The sequence below is a fragment of the Episyrphus balteatus genome, chromosome 4, assembly GCF_945859705.1.
Source record: "Episyrphus balteatus chromosome 4, idEpiBalt1.1, whole genome shotgun sequence".
Classification (NCBI taxonomy): Eukaryota; Metazoa; Arthropoda; class Insecta; order Diptera; family Syrphidae; genus Episyrphus; species Episyrphus balteatus.
Window position 1 is genome coordinate 58913341 of NC_079137.1, and position 19656 is coordinate 58932996.

A 19656-nucleotide genomic window follows, 5' to 3' on the forward strand; every position below is an offset into this window, starting at 1 on the left:
TGATATACAGTATTTTGCCGTACAGAATTTTACAAAACAGAATTTTGCATGTCAGTATTTTGTTGATACAGTATTTTGACGTACAGAATTTTGTATTTACAGTATAATGACGTACAGAATTATGGTATTACAGTATTTTGACCCCACAGAATTTTGTCGTACAGAATTTTGACAAGCAGAATTATGACCCGCTCCCATTTTATTCAACACTTAATTACGAAGGATTGAAAAAATTCATCAAATCGAAACCAAAAAATGTGTTTTTCAAAAAAAAATATTGAAATTTTGTTTTATCAAAAATTTGTTTTTTTGAAGATGTATTCTGTATTAACATTTTTTTTTAAATAACGAACTTTTAAATTGAATTTTCTTTAAAACGTGAAATCGTTTAATTTCAGAAACGAAAAAAAAAAACGTTTTATTGCAAGTAACGTTAATAGGTACCTAAAGATCTAAGAAATATTTCTTTTTTTTTTTTTCAAAAATTAAATATTATTTGCAGCACTATACACAAAAATGTCAATCAAAATTGTTAGTTTTTTTTATAAACAATACAAATTTTTTTAATTAAATTAATTTATATTTTTTTCTTAAACACCTTTCAACTCATCGATTTTCCATAAAAATTCTTTGTTATAGGTAAAAGAAATGAAACTTTGTACATATTTTATAATATTAAGAAAAAATGTTTAAAGTTTTTTAAATTTTTGTTTAATTTCTTATAAAATAATATTATATGTATATTTTTTTTAGATTTCGTTAAGGGTGTCAATATTTATCTTCGTACATCATCAGTTTTCTTTTTTATGATTAAATATTGGAGTCGCACGTACTTGCTCTTATGGTAAAAGTAACTCTTATGTTAAAGCTTTTTACCGAAATAAATTAGAAAATTGTTGTTTTTAAGGAATTTCATAAGTAGATAGTGTAAAAAAATAAAATCTGTTCTTATAACTAATTAAACACCGATTTAAATGAAATTTTACACAAAACCAAATATGCGATTTGATTTCTTGCATAAAAAGGAATTTTTAGAAAAAAAAAATTTCGAAAATATTTAGAGCCGTTTAAAAAAAAAAAAATAATTTTTTATATAAATACAAATTTTATAACATTTTTCAAAAAAAAGTTGGTATGCCATTTTTAAGAAAATATTATTCAACACATAAAAACGAAAATTCGATAAAATTCATCAACCCGTTTTCAAAAAGTGGTTTAAAAAAAAAAATTTAAGTATTTTTTAAAAATTCAAAAATGTGTTTTTGGATTTTTAAATAACGTTTGTTTTAACGTTTTTGCATCAAAATTTAGGTTGAAATCTGTTTTGTCGTTTACGAGAAATTCGTAAATCAAAAAAACCGTTCTATGACAGGTACCTACCGTTAATAACGGTACAGAAAAATTTTTTGTTCACCTAATATGTGTAATACTACACACACAGATTTTAATCAAAATTTTAGAGCTTTTTTTGAAAGAAATTAACTTTTTTATTTCCGTTATATGACAGGTACCGTTAGTTTTGGTCCTTAAAAAAAATTAAACTTGTCCTTTAGGGAATCAGACAAAACTGTTAACTAGTAAGTTGGAAGAAAATAGCTCCATGAGTTTAGACTGTAGCTCGAGGTTCTTACAGACGAACAGACAGAATTGCCGGACAAATTTTTTTGGCATTCTCCATAATCGTAATGTCATGTAAAATTGTTATCTCGAGTTCGATTTTTTTTTTCTGAATCCTAAACTTGCCGTATATCGCAAGTAAAAATAAAGTTTTAAAATATAACTCTTGTGCATAATCCTGAAAAATTTGATCGATTCTATCATGAACCTTTTTTTGTTTCAAGCCTTGAAGCAGGAAAATCAAACGCAAATATTTCAAATACATATTTTATAATTTTATTTTATTTAAACTTTAATTATAATTAAAAATACTTTCTTAAAAAATTCAGTCAAATATTAAGTTGATTCTTGATCTTTATCGTCATCATCTTCTTTATCATTTATCTCATGATTTTCACTAACTTCTGCATTAATCGAATGAGGAACAGCAACATCAATTAATTTATTACCTTCTTCACTACCCACTTTACTTGTAGTTGAATTTAATGAAGGTGTATTTTCTTCAATTCCATTATTTGACAAACGAATAGGAATATTAAAAAATGATGCAGTTCCATTTCCATTACCAATCGGTCTAGCCAAAGAAATTGATAGTCTCAATATCAAATCAGCTATTGGAGTTGCAACAAATTGATTTGGTGATTTAGTAATTGGCTTCAAATTCAGCTGTTGTTTGTAATTTTCATTGCGTCTCTGAGCAATGTTAACTTTTTGATAGTTGCTTTGATAATAATCTTCATCAGATATTTGAGATGGTCTTTTTCTTTTAACACTTTTTGTCTTTTTATTACTTCTTCTCAGATTTTCTTTACTTGGATAATTTCTTGTAGAATATCGAATTTTAGTTTGACTTCTTTTAGGATAAGCTGCATGGGCAGGAATATTTAGATAAACCTTGTTGCTTCTGTATCCCATTTCTTCCTCAAAATCATCTTCGTCATCTCCTCCCAATTTGTCTCCCACTGATTCAATGTTATCGGCGGTATTAGAAGCCATATGTTCATCTGCTTCGTCTTCGTTCTCTTCGTTTTCATCCTCTCCATCTTGGTTATATTGTTGTTTCCTTTTATTTTCATTATAAGCGATTTGAGAAATACCCGAAGATGGTTTTCGTTTCTGAGGATAGTTATAAGGATCCATTTCATCATTGTCTTCTGCTTCGTAACGATCAAATTGACTCTGAGATTCAGGAGGAAACATATCCTGATCTGGATCATCAGGATCAGTGTAATGACGTGCTTCAATACGTCTAGGTGAATTTGCAGGTACAACATTTCTATAGCCAATTGTTGGAATTAATCTTTCAAACATCTGACCAGGATATCCAAGGCCACGGGCATGGATAATCTGGGAGTTTCCAGAAACTCTTGATTTGACATCAACCACACACAACACCACAATTCCTTAAAAAAATTTCTAATTAAAAATAATAATTATATAAAAATTTGGAGTTTATTTTTTACCAAAACAAAGCCAACCTACAGATGATCGCATCCTGAATTTATCTGAATAACGTCACTCTTTCGACATGTCTATTTATATAATTTGTATTCCAAGTTCCAACATAGTTATTGGAAAAGTCAAAGTCAAGTCATTGAACTTGTGGTTCTTCTAGAAAAAGGTTTGCTTTTACATATAACATGGATCATAAATCTTTGATCATAAAATCCAGACGGCCACAAGCTGTTTTATTGTGATGCTTTTTTATTTAGGGAAAACAGGTTGATGTAGATTTCTTGGGAAGAAAACTTGTTGACATCCAACTTTTTTTTTTCTGGATTGCTTGTGTCGGGAAGACGAATTTTACTTAAAAAGCCTATCATAATCCCAAATAAACTATTAAGGCCTTTGTTAATAAATTTCCATATCGTAAATAGAAGATTTTGGAATATCAAAATGGACAATCTTGTGTAATGATATGAGATAAAAAGTTATCAAAGGCTGGGTTTGTATTACCCAATCACGTTCTATTATAATAAAGAGAATAAGTTCAATGAATTTACGTAAAATAATAATACAAAAAAAAAGGACTGAAAACTGAATTAGGTACCACCGACAACAAGTAGGTACAATGATTAAGGGATGGTGCGCGAATAGTGCTTCAAACCAACAGAAACGATATGTTGTATCGAAAAAATACCTTAAATAATTTTTGTTTGCAGATTTTGAATTCATGGGGACCTTTTGCCTTTTTTAATGACGAATGAAAGGTGTGTACCAATTTTTAGCATGGTGATAAATTGTAGCAGATAAAATATCTATTTCGTAAGACTGGGCTTATATCAGTTTTTTCTTTTAATTTAATAAATTGAATCGTAAGTTTTTAGAACGGAATAATTCCATTTTGGAAAACTGTTGTGAAAACGCAATAAAATGAATCGTTGTTTGAAAGGACTTATTCCGTTCTTAAAGCTGACGATTCAATTAAAGGTTCAGATTTTTTTCATCATCACTCATTAAAAAAAAACTGTATTCATTTTTACTTATTTTTAATTTATAAGAAGTCGAAAAATGTATGACGTCACGTTTTTTGAGATATAAGAACTTAGAGATGTGTTTTACCTTTGAAACATGGCGACGCACAGTGGGAAAAAAGTGGAAAAACTCATTCGTGTGAAAGCTGGATTTTTTTATATGTTGGAAGTTTTTCTTACAGTAATTATGTTGTAGAATCAGGATGTGAAAGCATTTCTTTCAAAAAAAATTTCTAGATTTATAAATTTGTATTCAAAGTTGAAAAATTATGAAAACTGATGTAAATACGAGTATTTTTCAAATGGTATAAATCAGTTAAATTTTGACTTTTCAAAAAAAATTTTTTTGTAAATATATTAAAAATAAACAGTTTCACAATATCAGTTACAAGTTTAGCGGAAAAATTTTTTTTTCGATTTTTCATTTTAAGAATACTTATAATTTTCCGGAATTTTGAGTTCAAAAATTGTTTTAACTACTTCCTCTGTTTGCCTCTGTGGGCGGACTCATATCATATAATTTTGTTGAGTCTCAGCAACATTTGGCACCAAAAATCTCATCCTAGTTCGTCCTAATAAACTTTTTAGAGCAATTTGAAGCTAAGCAAATGTGAAAAACGTATTTTCGAAAAAAGCAGATTATAATAAAAAGAAATGGAAAGATTTTTTTAAAAATCATATGTTTTAATATGTATTTTGATCCGATGAATTCAAATCTGACGTTAGTTTGAAAATACCTACATATTAAAAAAAATCGAAAAATACGGTTTTCAACGTTTTTTGTAATTTATTTAAAATTTTCTGGGGCTTACGAATATTAGATTCACAGCCGTTTGCTGAATCGAAACTTAAGCATTTATGTTCTAAATAAACTCTTATGTGGTAGTTTCCGCAGAGGAAAAAGTAGAGAATAGGAGCTTATGTTCAACTTAAATTATTTAAGTTTCGTTTCAGCAAATGGCCCTCAGAGCACAAAAAAACTAAAATAAAGATATAACTAAAATTAAATCTTTTCGTTATCTTTTTTATTTCCCGAGATATCTTAAAATGTAGTAAGTGGGTTCGGCTTCATATATCATAAAGGAGATAATGACGGTATAATTTATATGGTAGATATACCATGCCAAACAACTCAAGATATCTCAGGCATTAAAAAATATCGAAAAGATTTAAACAGGTCTTGAAAGAAGGAAATCAGTTATTATTTAAACCGTTACTAAATATGTTCAGACAATTTTACTTATATAAAAGAACAAGGTAAGAAATAGTCAAGAAAAAACTTTTTTTGCATTTTCTAACGGAAATATTTAAAAAACAGGAGCTGATTAATTTTTTATGACTTCGGATTCGAGTTCAAAACATCGAAAACCTTCAGAAAAGCATATTTTGGTTACTGCAAGTCACCTTGTCTTCGTTAAATTTCATACAAAAGTACTAGTTTTCGACTTTTTTCAACTTAAATAGCCATTTTTTCTTTAGTAGGCGGGGCAGTGGGCGGAAATTACTGGTGTTGATTTATCTTCTTATTTCCTATTATTCCTGAAAATTTCATTAAAAACGGTCCAGTAGTTTAGATTTTACGGAGTTTTTTCCACTCTCCCATACAAGGTTCCCCACTGTGCGACGTAGAATCTTTTGACTTTAGATTCAAATCTAGAATATTAAAATCTATTACAAAAAGTATATTTTGGTTCAGCGAAAAAATATATGTTCAGTTTTTTGAACATTGTAATTTTTTATTATTTCATTTCTACATATACTTTTAAACATAATTGGAAACAATTAAATTTCAAAATAGTGAATGTTAAAGACAAAATAAATAGAAAAGATGTCATATTAGTAAAAAAATGTTAGTAAAAAAAATCCAAGACAAAGCATAATAAAAGTTCAAAAAGTAGGTAGGTATGTTTTACTAATTTCCAACTTTTTGGACTTTGCTTTCAAATTTTTTGAAATTTTGTTTTCATTTTCATTGAAGTTGAAACGTCTTTATTTAAGATACGAAACCACCAAAAATTTACCTTTTTTCCACGTTGATTTTAAAATGTTCATCTTCAATGCACAATCATTCCGAATAATAGTTAAATTAAAGTGGTTTCCATTGATTTTAAATTGTTTTATGGTGGCTTTTCCCTCAGTGTACTCTTCAGTGTACAAAATTTCATGACTGTGAAAATTACTTTTGACGCCAAACCATTCACCGAAAAATCATGTGTGACCGAAAGTTAAATTTTGTGATGCCAATGGATTAAAACGGTGAATTTCACTATTATCTCGTTTTTATATTTTCAATATTCCAAATTATTTTTTTAAATCATTGTCAGCCTATAATCATAACTTTGTCAGTTTTCCTAATAAACCAAAGTGAAAAAGCTTAATTTCCTCAAAAATTTTAAGGCTCTTCATTACATTAATATGATCTGCTTTAAGTGCCAAAGTACACACCTCTTTAGCCTGCCTTTAACTAAAAAGGTTACTGAGCAACATTCCTTCAACTGGGGAAAGTAGAAAAGCCAGCAAGGCTGGGTGTCAGTCGAGTCAGAAAGGAAATGAAATTTTTTAGAAACTAACACAAAATAAAAAAAAAAATTAATATTCTTTGTATAAATTAATTTATTAAAAAACTATCAGTACTGTTATACATTTTAATTTAATTTAATGTCCATTTCTGTTTAAGATTTTTACACTTCTCTCTTCATAACTGTCATCATCATCATTATCTTCATCATCTTCATCATTTTTATCACTATCATCATTTTCATCTGTATCTTCTTCGACTTCTTCACTATCTTCATCATCGTCTTCATCACTATTTTCATTGTCATTAACTGTTGGTTTTTTCTTCTTTTTATTAATCTTCACCACACTTGCTTCAACTTTTTCATCATCTTTCAATTCAATAAATATATTTCCTTCTGCGTCCGGTTGTCCAATTGTTTCATAGTTTTCTCCAGAATTTTTCACAATCGGTTTTCTTTTTGTCTTTTTCTTCACACTATTATGGGTTTCTTCACTGTCTTCCTCTTCATTTTCATCATCATCGTCATCATCCTCTTCATATCCATCATCTTCATATCCATCGTCTGTTTCATCTTCTTCATCATCATCTTCATTCGAATCTTCATTACTCTCTTTCTTTTTTGTTCTTCTAATGAATGCAATGTTTTCAACATCAGAATCATCTTCATCATATCCGCCTTCTTCATATCCATAAACACTGTCTTCATCATCTTCATCATCAAAATTACTTTGGGACTTCTTTCTTCGTAATAATTTACTTAAGGGATCTTCAAAACCCGATAGTCTTCTATAGTTTCTGCGATTATAGTTTCTTCGGTTGTTTCCGTAAAAATCCTCATAATACTCATTTTCGTAATTGTAGTAATCGTCTAATTCATTCCATGGTATTGGATCTTCCCGCAATGTGTCCTTGGAACTGCCACCGATATTATCATCAGCAAGTGCGTCCAAAAATATCCCAGTAAAGAATCTCGGTTGGTTAAGACTAGCTGAGTTCACTATTGGTAAAATGCTTAGTAAAAATCCTATGAAAAATAAAATTAAAAACATTATTATTATATACAAGAAAATTTATTAAAATAGTTTTTATCAAAGTCATACCAATATATTCCCAAATTGAAAACATTTTGATATTCTCATGTATATCTAGTTTAACAGATTAAAGGTGAATAAAGTTTGTTTGTCCATGCCTATCAAAAGTTTAAACTTAGTCTGTGACTATTAAGTACTTTTTTCACTTCAATTCCCTCTCCAAAGTGTAACAATAAAATTTCCCCCAAAAAAGACAAATGATGGATTAATTAGTGCACACAGTAGCAGTACAAAAGTCAGTTACACTTCTTGAAACAACAAACAATTTTAAGAGAAAGTAAAAGTTGAAAAAAAAAACGTAAATAAATGACACCAAGTCACACATCTTAAACAAAAAAAAAAAAAAAAACATAAAATTCTCACTTTGACCGAAAAGACTGATTAGTTTGAGTTACGTCGAAGATGCTAAATGATGCGATTAAATAAAATGTGTCTGTGGTATTATCATTAGGCAAATCAAAGACACAGGGTGTATTGTACGAAAAGACAATGTTTTAGTTAAGTCTTGTGAAATGTTCGTGTGTTCAGTTGATTAAGACATTTCGTTTTTGGGCTTCTTTGATATAAAAAATAAGAACAAAAAAAGTACGTATACGCCCTACTTTTTTTGTTGGGACCCCTGATTTATCATTTGTTAGTCGCTCAGATTATTCAAGTTACATATATTTTTTGGGACCCTATGATAAAAATAGTTTACATTCATATAGATTCGAGCCCAGGAAACTCGAAAATCTTATCTAAAAAAATGTTTATGAATAGGTTTTCGAGATATGATTTTTCAAAGTTTTTTTTTTCCAGCATATCTACTAAGTATTCGGGCTATATCTTGAGTAATAAACGATCATAAGCAACAACTGGAATAACTTTTTTGGTTCACTCCAGATGATTAAGTGCAATTTAGCAAAACATTTAAAAAATCGATTTTTAAAGGAACTTTTTTCTGAAATAAAATATCTAAAACTTTCGAATCCCCATAGTTTTATATTTTTCATGTTTAGTGCATTTTCTGGCAAAAATAACAAAATAATTTTCTCCAAAATCTGCATCCATATAGCTATAAAGATATGATAATTTTTGCAACGACCAATATTTCCGACTATTTTTGTTATTTTTTGTATTTTTGTAAAGGAAGCCGAATTTGAAAATTTTTATCAAGAAGTTTTCTGTAGATAATTAAATTTTCTATCGATATATGTATATCCTTTTAAAATCAAAATATTGTAAAAAACTTAAGAAAAACTATTTAAACAAGAGAAAAAAAGACATTTTTAATGTTTTACTAAAAAGTCTATTTTTATTTAGGTATAGATATTGAACATGTAACGGAGAAAAGAAAATACCTTATCTTTTAACATAATGGTCACAAATTGAATACTAGCCGTATTGGATAAAATATGGACTTTTAAAATCTACTCGTTTTGGTCTTTTTGAGCCATTTTTCTTCAACAAATGTTTTAAAAAATGGTGATTAGCAGTGGTTTTATTGTATGCATTCGTTATGTAGAATTACTTCTTAATCATTTAAACCATAAAACCACTTTACGCAAGAAATATTTGCAAAACTTAGAAAATATTTAAACAAATATGAAATGTATTTTCATTTGAAACTTTATAAATTTTATAAAATTAGAAAATTATATTCTGATTTAGGATAAACGATATCATATGAGATTCTTTTTTAGAAAATAGAGATATAAATTGTTAAAAAAAAATGGCTTGAAAAGACTAAAAACAGTAGTTTTTGAAAGTCCATACACCGAAAAAAAAAAAATTGATAATAACAGCTATCAAATTAACATTTTTGAGTGACAAAAGTCGTCCAACAATTAAAATATCAATTTTGATATTTTATTATATCATTTTGACATTTTTTTAATTTTAGGTGGATAGTGAAAATTTAACTTTGACAATTAAAAATATCATTTTGACATTTTTTTTAATTTTAGGTGAATAGTGAAAATTTCATTTTGACAATTAAAATATCAATTTTGACTAGATTTTACGTTTTAGTTTATTATAATGAAACCTATTTGCTATTTCTTTCTTTTTCTTTTTTATTATTTTTATTATTTAATTAGGGTAGAGTTGCCTATTTACAGCCGTCTCCAGTTACCGGCCACCTTTCAGAAAATCGTTATAACTAGTGATTTCGTAGGGTTTTATTCAAAATTTTCACTCGAATGCTGTTCTAACATATAAGAGAACAGCATAAGGGCAAAATGTTGGAATAAACAATACGAAATCTCTAGTTATAACGATTTTTCGAAAGGTGGCCGGAAACTGGAGACGGCCGAAAATAGGCAACTCTACCCTATTTTCTTTCTTTTTCAAAACATTACTGAAAGTGAATATTCTTTACAAAATAGTGGTGGTATTATTTTTTCTATTATATAGGTGATATAATTGTTTTGTTATTTTCTCCCAAACTATGTGAAGTAAAATCTTAGTGCCGATCAAATTTTCTCACTAAATCATACATTTTACTTCGAAAAAACACAACTCCCCTTTAAATTAGTACACATTAAGAATTTTTTATTTAATATTTTTCAATAATTTGGAATGAGAAATTGATATGAAAAAATGATAATAAAATATCAAAAAAAAAAAAATTCCAAAATGTGACATTTAAATATCATCCTGATAATAAAAATATTGCTTTAACATTTTAAATATCATAAAACACATTTTATAGAGCATTTTTGCCTGATAATTAAAAAATGTTAATTTGAAATTAAAAAAATGTTAAATTGGTATTGTTTTATTTTTCGGTGTATTTTATTCAATTCTAGCCCTCATGTCAAACATCTTATCTTTTTGCTTCGTTACTTTTATAATAAGTTGCCTTCTCTGCATAGTTTCCAGTTGCGTGTCAGGGGCCCCGGGGCACCGCACCGCTCGTCCCAATGGTGTGTACGCCCCTGGCTAAAAGTAAAGAGAAATTAAAAAAAAAAAAAAAAAAAACAGAATTTATACATGTTAAAAATCGAAAAATCAAAAATAATTAAATTCGCAGGAACTTGCTTTTATTGAAATTAAAAAAAATATTTAAAAATTCAAAAAAATAAAAATTTGAATTTATTTTTAAAACAAATTTTATCAAAAAAACATTACATTACATATATGTTTTTTAACATATTTTCCATATTTTTTTTATGTTTGTTATTTTAGAAATTTCGACTGTGTGATCCGAATTTGGTAAGTCTTTAACTGTGGTCCTAATTTCAATCGCATCCATGAGAAAACCGTAATATAAATTTCGGTCCATAGAAGTCAGTTTTTTTTTTTTTTTATAAAAATTATTATAAAATTTAAAATTACAAAAACACTTTTTTAAATTATTTTGACTTCCAAAAGAAGTACAAGTTAGAACTTTTTGGGTGTTTTAAATATTTAAATATTTTTCAAAAAAGAAATTATTTAATAAAACTTGAAAACATTCATCGTTCCGTTTTCAAACAAAATTTTGATTTTTTTTTAGAATATAAAAAATGTGGGCTTTGAAAATATTGTATGCAATAAAAATTAGAAAAACATAGGTTCATCCTGGCCTTTTTATAGGGTTGCCAGGTCGGAATAGATGGGTGTGTGCAGAATATAAATATCATCTTTTATTTAATCGAGTGTTGTTTCATATTAAAGAGTATTCGATTTACTATCGAACAGTCTAGGGTGGCCTGTCTAAAAGTTGGTCATAGCCAGGGTTGCCTACATGTAATATTTTTAGTCTTCACTGCAGCAAGTCTGGAAAATATTCTCTCGGTGTTTTTGTGTCGTGAAAAAAACATTGAACCCAAAAAGATAGAAACGAGTATTTTTCAGTGGAGAGAAGAAATAGGGCGACATTTGCAACAGTTTAATAAAACATGAAAAAAAAACATTGAAACGCTATGGATAAGAAGAATTTTTCTTTCACTAATATGTATCAGAAACCTACAGGAGTTTTGAAACTTGTTAAAAAAAGACAACAATTATGTATCTTCACGGTTTTTTTTTTTTTAGAAAATGTGACAACTTAAAAAAATGCTTGACTGCATTCGAGTAGTAATTGCCGGGATTTCCTTATTTTAATGAAGATTTTATATGAATGATGTTGAATTGTCAAAAAAGGTTTTAGATTTTATTTAGTTGGTGTAAATTTCGAACTTTCACTCAGGTTTTGGTTTAAATGTATGCATTAAATACAAATATTAGATACAAGAAAATTGTTCAAAATTCTTAACCCATATTGTTTCATTGGATGTCATGAATCGATGATTACTCAATAATGCAATAAATCAAATAATCTTATTTTGTTATTTACTACCAGCTACTTCAAGTCAATAAAGAAACGAAAACTCGTTAATATCATTTTTTCACCACAACGATTCGGCCTGCTCACTCTTTTGGGTACCTAAATCTAAAAACACAGTATCAGTAAACTTTTTTGATCTTATAACTTATCTCCTTCCTCAAATCAAAACAAAAAAACACAATTTTTTGTATTTCTAAAATAAATAAATAATTTAATTTATTAACCTAACTAAACTCAAAAGCTATGAACTCGAAGGAAATGCAACACTCTGACTCTGACTAGAGTTAATTTCTGGTTGTTTTTCAACTTTCACTGGATGATGTTCAATGGGAAGTTGTGCTGTCAACTCTTCAGCTGGACTATAAACTGGAGCAACTGTTACTCCAATTTCAGTTACAGCTGCTTCTTCCGGGCCATCCTCACCGATCACCTTGTCAATAGCTTCACTGAAAACTTGACCGAGTAGCAAGAAAACACTAGCAGCATCACTGGCCATTTGTTGGGAAGGGAGTTTCGTCGTCGCCGCTATAGCTTTATCCAATGCAGTGCTAAGCATCAGGAGTACCGATGGCTTCTTGGTTGGTTTGTCGGTGCCAGGTGCGTCAGTACTCGGAATGACACTATCTTCATCGGGTTGTTGTTGTTCATCATTGACAAGGAGTGGTTTTTGTACAGCATCTCTCACATGACGTTTGTGGAGACTTCTTTCTTCTTCTTCTTCGTCGTCATCGTCACCAGCACCGCTGTCGCCTTCTCCATCGTCATCATCACCCCCTTCATTACTGCCATCATCATTTTCCTCGCCGGAATCTTCATCATATGGTTCTTGTCGGCCGGATCTTGAGGAATCCTTAGAAGCCAGTCTCAAATCCTGATCCACTGGTCCGGAATGTACCTCAATAGCACATAAAACGACACAAAGTGCTACAAAATGAGAAGAAAAAAAGTTGTTAATAATAATCCAAAAGTGAAAAGTGGTCCATATTGGTCAAGACCGATCCAACATACCCAAAGTAATCCAAACGATTGGGAAGCGCATTTTGTTGAATGTCATACTGATAGAGTTCAACTTCTGAGGCTTTTATATCAGTCGGTATTCGGCTGCAAAATACAACCAGAAGAAAGAAAAAAAGTGAAAACTCATCGATAACGAGAAATTGAATTCTTTTATCGGAGGAGAAATAAAAAAAAAATATGGTCAGTTTTTTTTTTTTTTATTTCTCCATGCTTTTTCAAGTGAATGTGGTAAAGTCTTGGATTTGGATTGTTTATTATTTATTTTTTTTTTGAATTTTTTGGGAGAGAAGGGAAAGTGGTGGGGATTTTGCAAGATTCATATGAAGCTATTAAATATTTTTTTTTTCTTGAGTTTCAGTAAATTTGCATTAGCGCCGTACGCCAACACCAAACCGTCAAGTTTATAAAGATATACTTTCAAACTAACCGGTCATAAAAAAAATTAAAAAAAAAATCTTCCTACAGCAAATATTGATTTATTAACCAAAATAAACTTTCTTCGAGTTCTTATGTTTATAAGAGTTGGAATTTGGCTTAAGGCTATTATGAACTCTATGCAGAGTATCGCAGTTAGTTGGTTATTGGGTGTTTTTTTTTTTGTCGTAACCTTTGTTATGATGGTCGACTTAATTTCATCTTAAATCAGCGAAAGTGAAACTGATTTTAAATGTTTTGGTTTTTTTCCATTTTTTTTACTTTGTAGTATTTGTGTTTTGTTATCTGTTATTTATGTTTTGGCAGAGGCGGAAGAGGATTATAGACTTAAGATGGTTATGTGAGATAAGTTAAATGAATTTTGAGAGAGAGAATTTGACGAAGAAATTTTTTATTGACCTGGACAATGGCAACACTGAAAAAAGAAAACGAGTGGTAGATGTGGAAGTTATTTTTTTTATTAAAACATTTTCTCATCGGCACTTATCGAGGTATAATATAAAATTTAAAGCTTGGTTGTTTGCTTTAAGTTATATCTGTTTAAGTATATTGGATGCATATTCAGCTCCTTAAAACAATGTTTGATGGATACATTTTTTTCGTTAAAAATTTTTAAAAACTTTTTTTTTTTGCTTAGAAAATGTTTTTATGTTTAAATAAAAATTCGTGGATTTAAACACTGAACCAAAAAGGTACATGGAATTAATGAATATATTCATTCTATTAATGTATCGTTCATTATTATTTGTCCAATGATCCTGTTCATTAAGATAATGAACGGCCGTTCATTAAAATCAATGAACGTTCATTAATTCTATGAACCATACATAATTTCATTCATAAAATTTCGAACTTGAAATTTCGAACATATTTTAATGAATCGTTCATTAAAACAATGAACAGTGTTCATTGATTTAATGAATACGTTCATAAAAAAAAATAAATGCGTTCATTACATTAATGAACGGATTCATAGAACTAATGAACCGTTCTTAAAAATAAAAATATCCGTTCATAGAATTAATGAACACGTTCATTAAAATAATGAACCGTTCATAAAAATAAAAAAAATCGTGCATAAAATTAATGAATGCGTTCATTAAATTAATGAACGCATTCATTGAATCAATGAACCGTTCATAAAAATAAAAAAAAAAACCTGCCTAAAATTAATGAACGCGTTCATAGAATTAATGAACGCATTCATAGAATTAATGAATGCCGTTCATAAAATTAATGAACGCCGTTCATAAAATTAATGAACGCCTTTCATAAAATTAATGAACGCCGTTCATAAAATTAATGAACGCCGTTCATAAAATTAATGAACGCCGTTCATAAAATTAATGAACGCCGTTCATAGAATTAATGAACGCCGTTCATAGAATTAATGAACGCCGTTCATTAAATTAATGAACGCGTTCATTAAAATAAAAAAACCCGTTCATAAAATTAATGAACGCGTTCCTAAAATCAATGAACACGTTCGTATTAATTTTACGAACGTGTTCATTAATTTAACGAACGCGTTCATTAATTTTATGAACACAGGCCTACGTTCCGTAACTCTTGCACCGTCATAAGTGCTCGAAAAACATTGTGAATTCGAATGAAATCAATTTTTTTGTACAAATTTCATTTTGATTCAAATTGTTTTTCTACAACTTATTTCCATGCAAGCGTTATAGAACGTAGGCACTGTTTTCAATAAATTTAAAAAGTTAAATTTCGTATAGTCTTATTTCTTTGTCAAAGAATTTTTAATCTCCTGTCAAGAAATTAAAAAAATCAACTGACAAATAAATTAGTCATGGAAGCTTAGCTTTCTAAATTCATTAGGTCGAGATCTGTGAAAAAGAAAGAAAAATTAATGTGAATCGCCGTTTTCAATTTTTACAAACCTGTACATTCGGTTTTTCATCTCTAATCTTCTCCTTTCTGAAATTTTCAAGGTTAAATTAAAAAAATGTTTACATTTACATTAACTCTTTTATTGTTCAAATAAACCAAGTGAATGGCAGGAAAAATTTTATTACCTAGGTACATTATTTTGTAGATTTATCTTCGGATAAAAAAGTGAAACTAATTATATGAAATTAAGGGAAATTTGAATCAAAATAATATAAGAATTGAAATTTTATGATCTCATTTACCAAAACTAGAGCATTTGTACATACATACATTTTTTATTTGGTGGGTGGGTATTCTCACCCATTTTGTTGAGGAAGGCAATATGGTCTTCTTTAGCTTGAATTGTGTTGCCTATCCAAACGAATGAATACTGCGAGTCCTTGATGGTATGTCGTATAACGTGTTTCCTACCATCTGTGTCTTTTTTTATAACTTTTTGGAAAGGTACAAAGTATCCATGCAGAGCCCAGAGTAATGCCGCATCTTTACAGTCTGAAAAAAAGCCAACCACAGAAATACCAAAATCAGTAAAGCTTTTAACAACAATTTGATACAATAATTATATATTTATACATAGCTATATTAAAATGTATGATAGTGTATTTTTGAGTATAAATTTATATTTACTAATCACTTGGAATAGTAAAAAATAATAATTACAAGTTCTACTTAAAAATATCTAAACTAAGCACGAACTTTTAGATGAATCTGCTGTTTTAATTTTGATTAGAACCTGTCGTATATTTTTTTTATTGACACGGTTATCAGTACAGAGAAATTTTCAAAAAAAAATTTTCATTGAAAAAAATTCTAAGTCCCAATAGTATGTTAAGTTTTTTTGGCATCGAAAATTTTCTAAGTCCCCAACTAAATTTTTTCATTGAAAAATATTCTAAGTCCCAAAAAAATTTTTTTCATTGAAAAATATTCTAAGTCCCAAAATAAGCTAAGGTTTTTTTGGCATCGAAAAGTTCCCTACAAGATTTTTTGTATTGAAAAATGTTCTAAGTCCCAAAACTAAGTTAAGTTTTTTTTGCATCGAAAATTTAAGTCCCCAACATTGAAAAATATTCTAAGTCCCAAAAAAAAAATTTTTCATTAAAAAATATTCTAAGTCCCAAAACAAGATAGGTTTTTTTGGCATCGAAAATTTTCTAAGTCCCCAACATTGAAAAATATTCGAAGTCCCAGAAAAAATATTTTCATTAAAAAATATTCTAAGTCCCAAAAATAGATAGGTTTTTTTGGCATCGAAAATTTTCTAAGTCCCCAACTAAATTTTTTCATTGAAAAATATTCTAAGTCCCAAAAAAAATTTTCATTGAAAAATATTCAAAGTCCCAAAATAAGTTAAGGTTTTTTTGGCATCGAAAAGTCCCCAACAAGATTTTTTGTATTGAAAAATGTTCTAAGTCCCAAAACTAAGTTAAGTTTTTTTGGCATCGAAAATTTTCTAAGTCCCCAACATTGAAAAATATTCTAAGTCCCAAAAAAAAATTTTTCATTAAAAAATATTCTAAGTCCCAAAATAAGATAGATTTTTTTGGCATCCCCAACAAATTTTTTTGTATTGAAAAATGTTCTAAGTCCCAAAGTGCCTAAAAGTCCTAAAAGTGCCTAAAAAAGTCATTCTATTCAAATTTTTAATACTCTACCGCATACGCTGCTTTCAGAAGAGAAAAATAAACTAAAACGAAGTTCAAATAATTTATTAGGATTTTTTTTTTAAATATTTTATGAAAAATCATATTGAAAAAGTTAATTTATTCAAGTTTAAAACATCTAAGTCAATTTTTGGCCTGTTTGCGGTAGAGTGTTAATGAAAATATGCAAGTTAATTTCAAAATACTAATGAAAATGATTGTAGATGGTAATCCTAGTTTCATTTTTTCTCAATTTAGTATATCAAACTCAATAAACGATCAAAACCAACGCTTAAAAGTGCATAAAAAGTCATTCTATTCAAATTTTATTAATACTCTACCGCATACGCTGCTTTGAGAAGAGAAAAATAAGCTAAAAACGAAGTTCAAATAATTTATTATGATTTTTTTTTAAATATTTTATGAAAAATCATATTGAAAAAGTTAATTTATTCAAGTTTAGAATATCTAAATCAATTTTTGGCCTGTTTGCGGTAGAGTGTTAATGATTATAATGCAATCAAATTTTTAAATATTAATAAAAATGATTCTAGGCAGTAATTGTAGTTCTATTTCTTTGAAATGAACAGCAAGTTTGTTTTAAGTTTATACAAATTTTGAGAATGTCGTTTAACCCTTTGCTTCCTAGTGGTTTCAGCATGAAACCACGTATTAATTACTTTGTTAGTTTTTTTTTAATAAAAAATGGACTTCTCCTTTTGTACTCTCAGCTCAAAACATTCCTTATACAATGTTATTACTAGTACAATCATTATTTTTTCATATTAGTGTGTAATTAGAAAATATCAAAACTTTTTTTCAAGATATTTGTATTTTTTTCCAAGAGCAAAGGGTTAAATACATTCTTCTGGGAAGGTATCGATATATATATAATATAAATCATAAAAAGTAGGTACATACCAGGAATTATTTTAGCAAGATTGGTGGCGGCTAGCGGGAGCAACGTGGTGGCTGGATAGAACGTGGTGTGGCAAATGACGACGACAGCGGAGGCAGACAATAATGTGGCGGATGTGGCGGCAGCGTGGTGGTGGCAACGTGATGGCACTACATATAAATATATTAATACATACGTATATATTTATAAGATAAAATGATCAATAAAAATTATAAAAAAGTAGATACATACCAGGAATTATTTTAGCGTGATGATGGTGGTGGCTGGCGGGAACAACGTGGTGGCTGGAAGGAACGTGGTGTGGCAAATGACGACAACGACACCGGAGGCAGACAATATGTGGCGGCAGCGTGGTGGTGGCAACGTGGTGTAAGAAGAGCACTACATATATATAAATATATTAATACAATTATAACACATTTTAGGGATGAAAACACTTACCTTAAATTTTTGATGCATGAAACGACGTGATGGCAGCAGGCGACGGGCGGGCGGCGGCAAATGGGAAATCGAACAAATCTCCTATATATATGATAAAAAACAAATTATTTAACAAAATAAATGTGTACTTTTAATAAATAAATGCTTTTAAATAATAAATACTACGTAATCTAATGAAATACTTACTTTTTATTTTTGCTTCAGCTCTCCGCTGAATAGCTCCTCTTATCGATCAGACATTCACACTGTAACTGAATGGCTTGGGTTGGCTTGGGGACGCCGGCTACATCATTTAACGAAAGAAATTCTTTCGTTCTACGTATCAACAAGTAGTGTTCCCACTTTATTTTACGCGTTCTTTAAAATTTAAGTGTGAACTATGTGCAAAGAGCACAGTTAATACACAAAAGGTAATATCTTGTAAATTATGTTTTCAAAAATCGAATATCATAGATATTGTAAGAATATTGACAATCACAGTAAAAAAAAATAACTTAAAATTTTCTTTCATGTTGAAAGCACAAACAGATGAAACGACACCAAAAAATAAGTACTAAAGGGGTTTTCACATTCAACAACATTTACATCTCCTTGTGTCGTTAACTACTGTTCACATTGATACGAACGGTTGTTCAACCGAGATAAATGTTTGTGTGAGCAAGAAAACTTTGAAAATGAGAACAAAACACAAAACTACTTAATATGTACAAACACAAAAAAATACACAAGGTAATAAGCCCCGTCTTATTTGATTCCCCAACTCGGTTAAAAAAAATGATATTTCGACACCTGTCAAATGTGGTCTCAAAACATTTTATTCTCATACTCATAAAAAGGGTTATTTTGAAACCTGCAAACTGAATAAAATTATTACTTTAGTAAAAAGTTAAATGATATGAAAATCTTGTTCATAATTTGATACACTTTTTAAAAGTGTGATCACTGCAACATGCAAGCTGCCCTTCGTTAAATTTTAATGAACGGTTCATTAAATCAATGAACACGTTCCTAAATCTATGAACACACTCATAAAATTCATGAACACGCTCACTTCCACAATAAATGTATTCGTTAAATGATATGAAAACCTTGTCCATAATTTGATACACTTTTTAAAAGTGTGATTACTGAAACATGCAAGTTGCCCTTCGTTAAGTTTTGATTAACTATACATTGAATTTATGAACGGTTCATTAAATCAATGAACACGTTCATTAAATCTATGAACACGTTCATTAAATTCATGAACACGCTCACTTCGACAGTAAATGTATTCGTTAAATATGAATCTTAACG

The 19656-nt window shown here is 29.0% G+C and overlaps 2 protein-coding genes and 1 long non-coding RNA gene across 3 annotated transcripts; all 3 read right to left on the minus strand.

Annotated features, from left to right (window-relative positions):
- Positions 1–1953: 1953 nt before the first annotated feature.
- On the minus strand, positions 1954–7737 carry LOC129919285 (protein PFC0760c-like). Its single transcript, XM_056000139.1, has 3 exons — positions 7713–7737; positions 6794–7636; positions 1954–3020 (listed from the first exon to the last, which is right to left on the minus strand). Exons 1-3 carry the CDS (start codon positions 7735–7737, stop codon positions 1954–1956), a joined length of 1935 nt encoding a protein of 644 aa, XP_055856114.1.
- A 4498-nt stretch (positions 7738–12235) lies between these two features.
- LOC129919286 (uncharacterized) lies at positions 12236–13048 on the minus strand. The gene is made up of 2 exons (XM_056000141.1): positions 13003–13048; positions 12236–12918 (listed from the first exon to the last, which is right to left on the minus strand). The coding sequence occupies exons 1-2, from the start codon at positions 13046–13048 to the stop codon at positions 12236–12238; spliced, it is 729 nt and encodes a 242-aa protein (XP_055856116.1).
- A 4933-nt stretch (positions 13049–17981) lies between these two features.
- On the minus strand, positions 17982–18656 carry LOC129919988 (uncharacterized). The gene is made up of 4 exons (XR_008773160.1): positions 18547–18656; positions 18361–18441; positions 18151–18300; positions 17982–18068 (listed from the first exon to the last, which is right to left on the minus strand). It is a non-coding gene; the product is annotated as an uncharacterized LOC129919988 (long non-coding RNA).
- Between the last annotated feature and the right edge of the window lie 1000 nt (positions 18657–19656).

Bases quoted from the DNA above. Each gene is read 5' to 3' on its own strand.
- LOC129919286 (XM_056000141.1), bottom strand. From the start codon at position 13,048: ATGACATTCAACAAAATGCGCTTCCCAATCGTTTGGATTACTTTGG. The intron at 12,919-13,002 runs GTATGTTGGATC...CTCATTTTGTAG, and splicing joins AATCGTTTGGATTACTTTGG to CACTTTGTGTCGTTTTATGT.
- LOC129919285 (XM_056000139.1), bottom strand. From the start codon at position 7,737: ATGTTTTCAATTTGGGAATATATTG. The intron at 7,637-7,712 runs GTATGACTTTGA...TATTTTTCATAG, and splicing joins TTCAATTTGGGAATATATTG to GATTTTTACTAAGCATTTTA. The intron at 3,021-6,793 runs GTTATGAAGAGA...AATTTTTTTAAG, and splicing joins AGATAATGATGATGATGACA to GAATTGTGGTGTTGTGTGTG.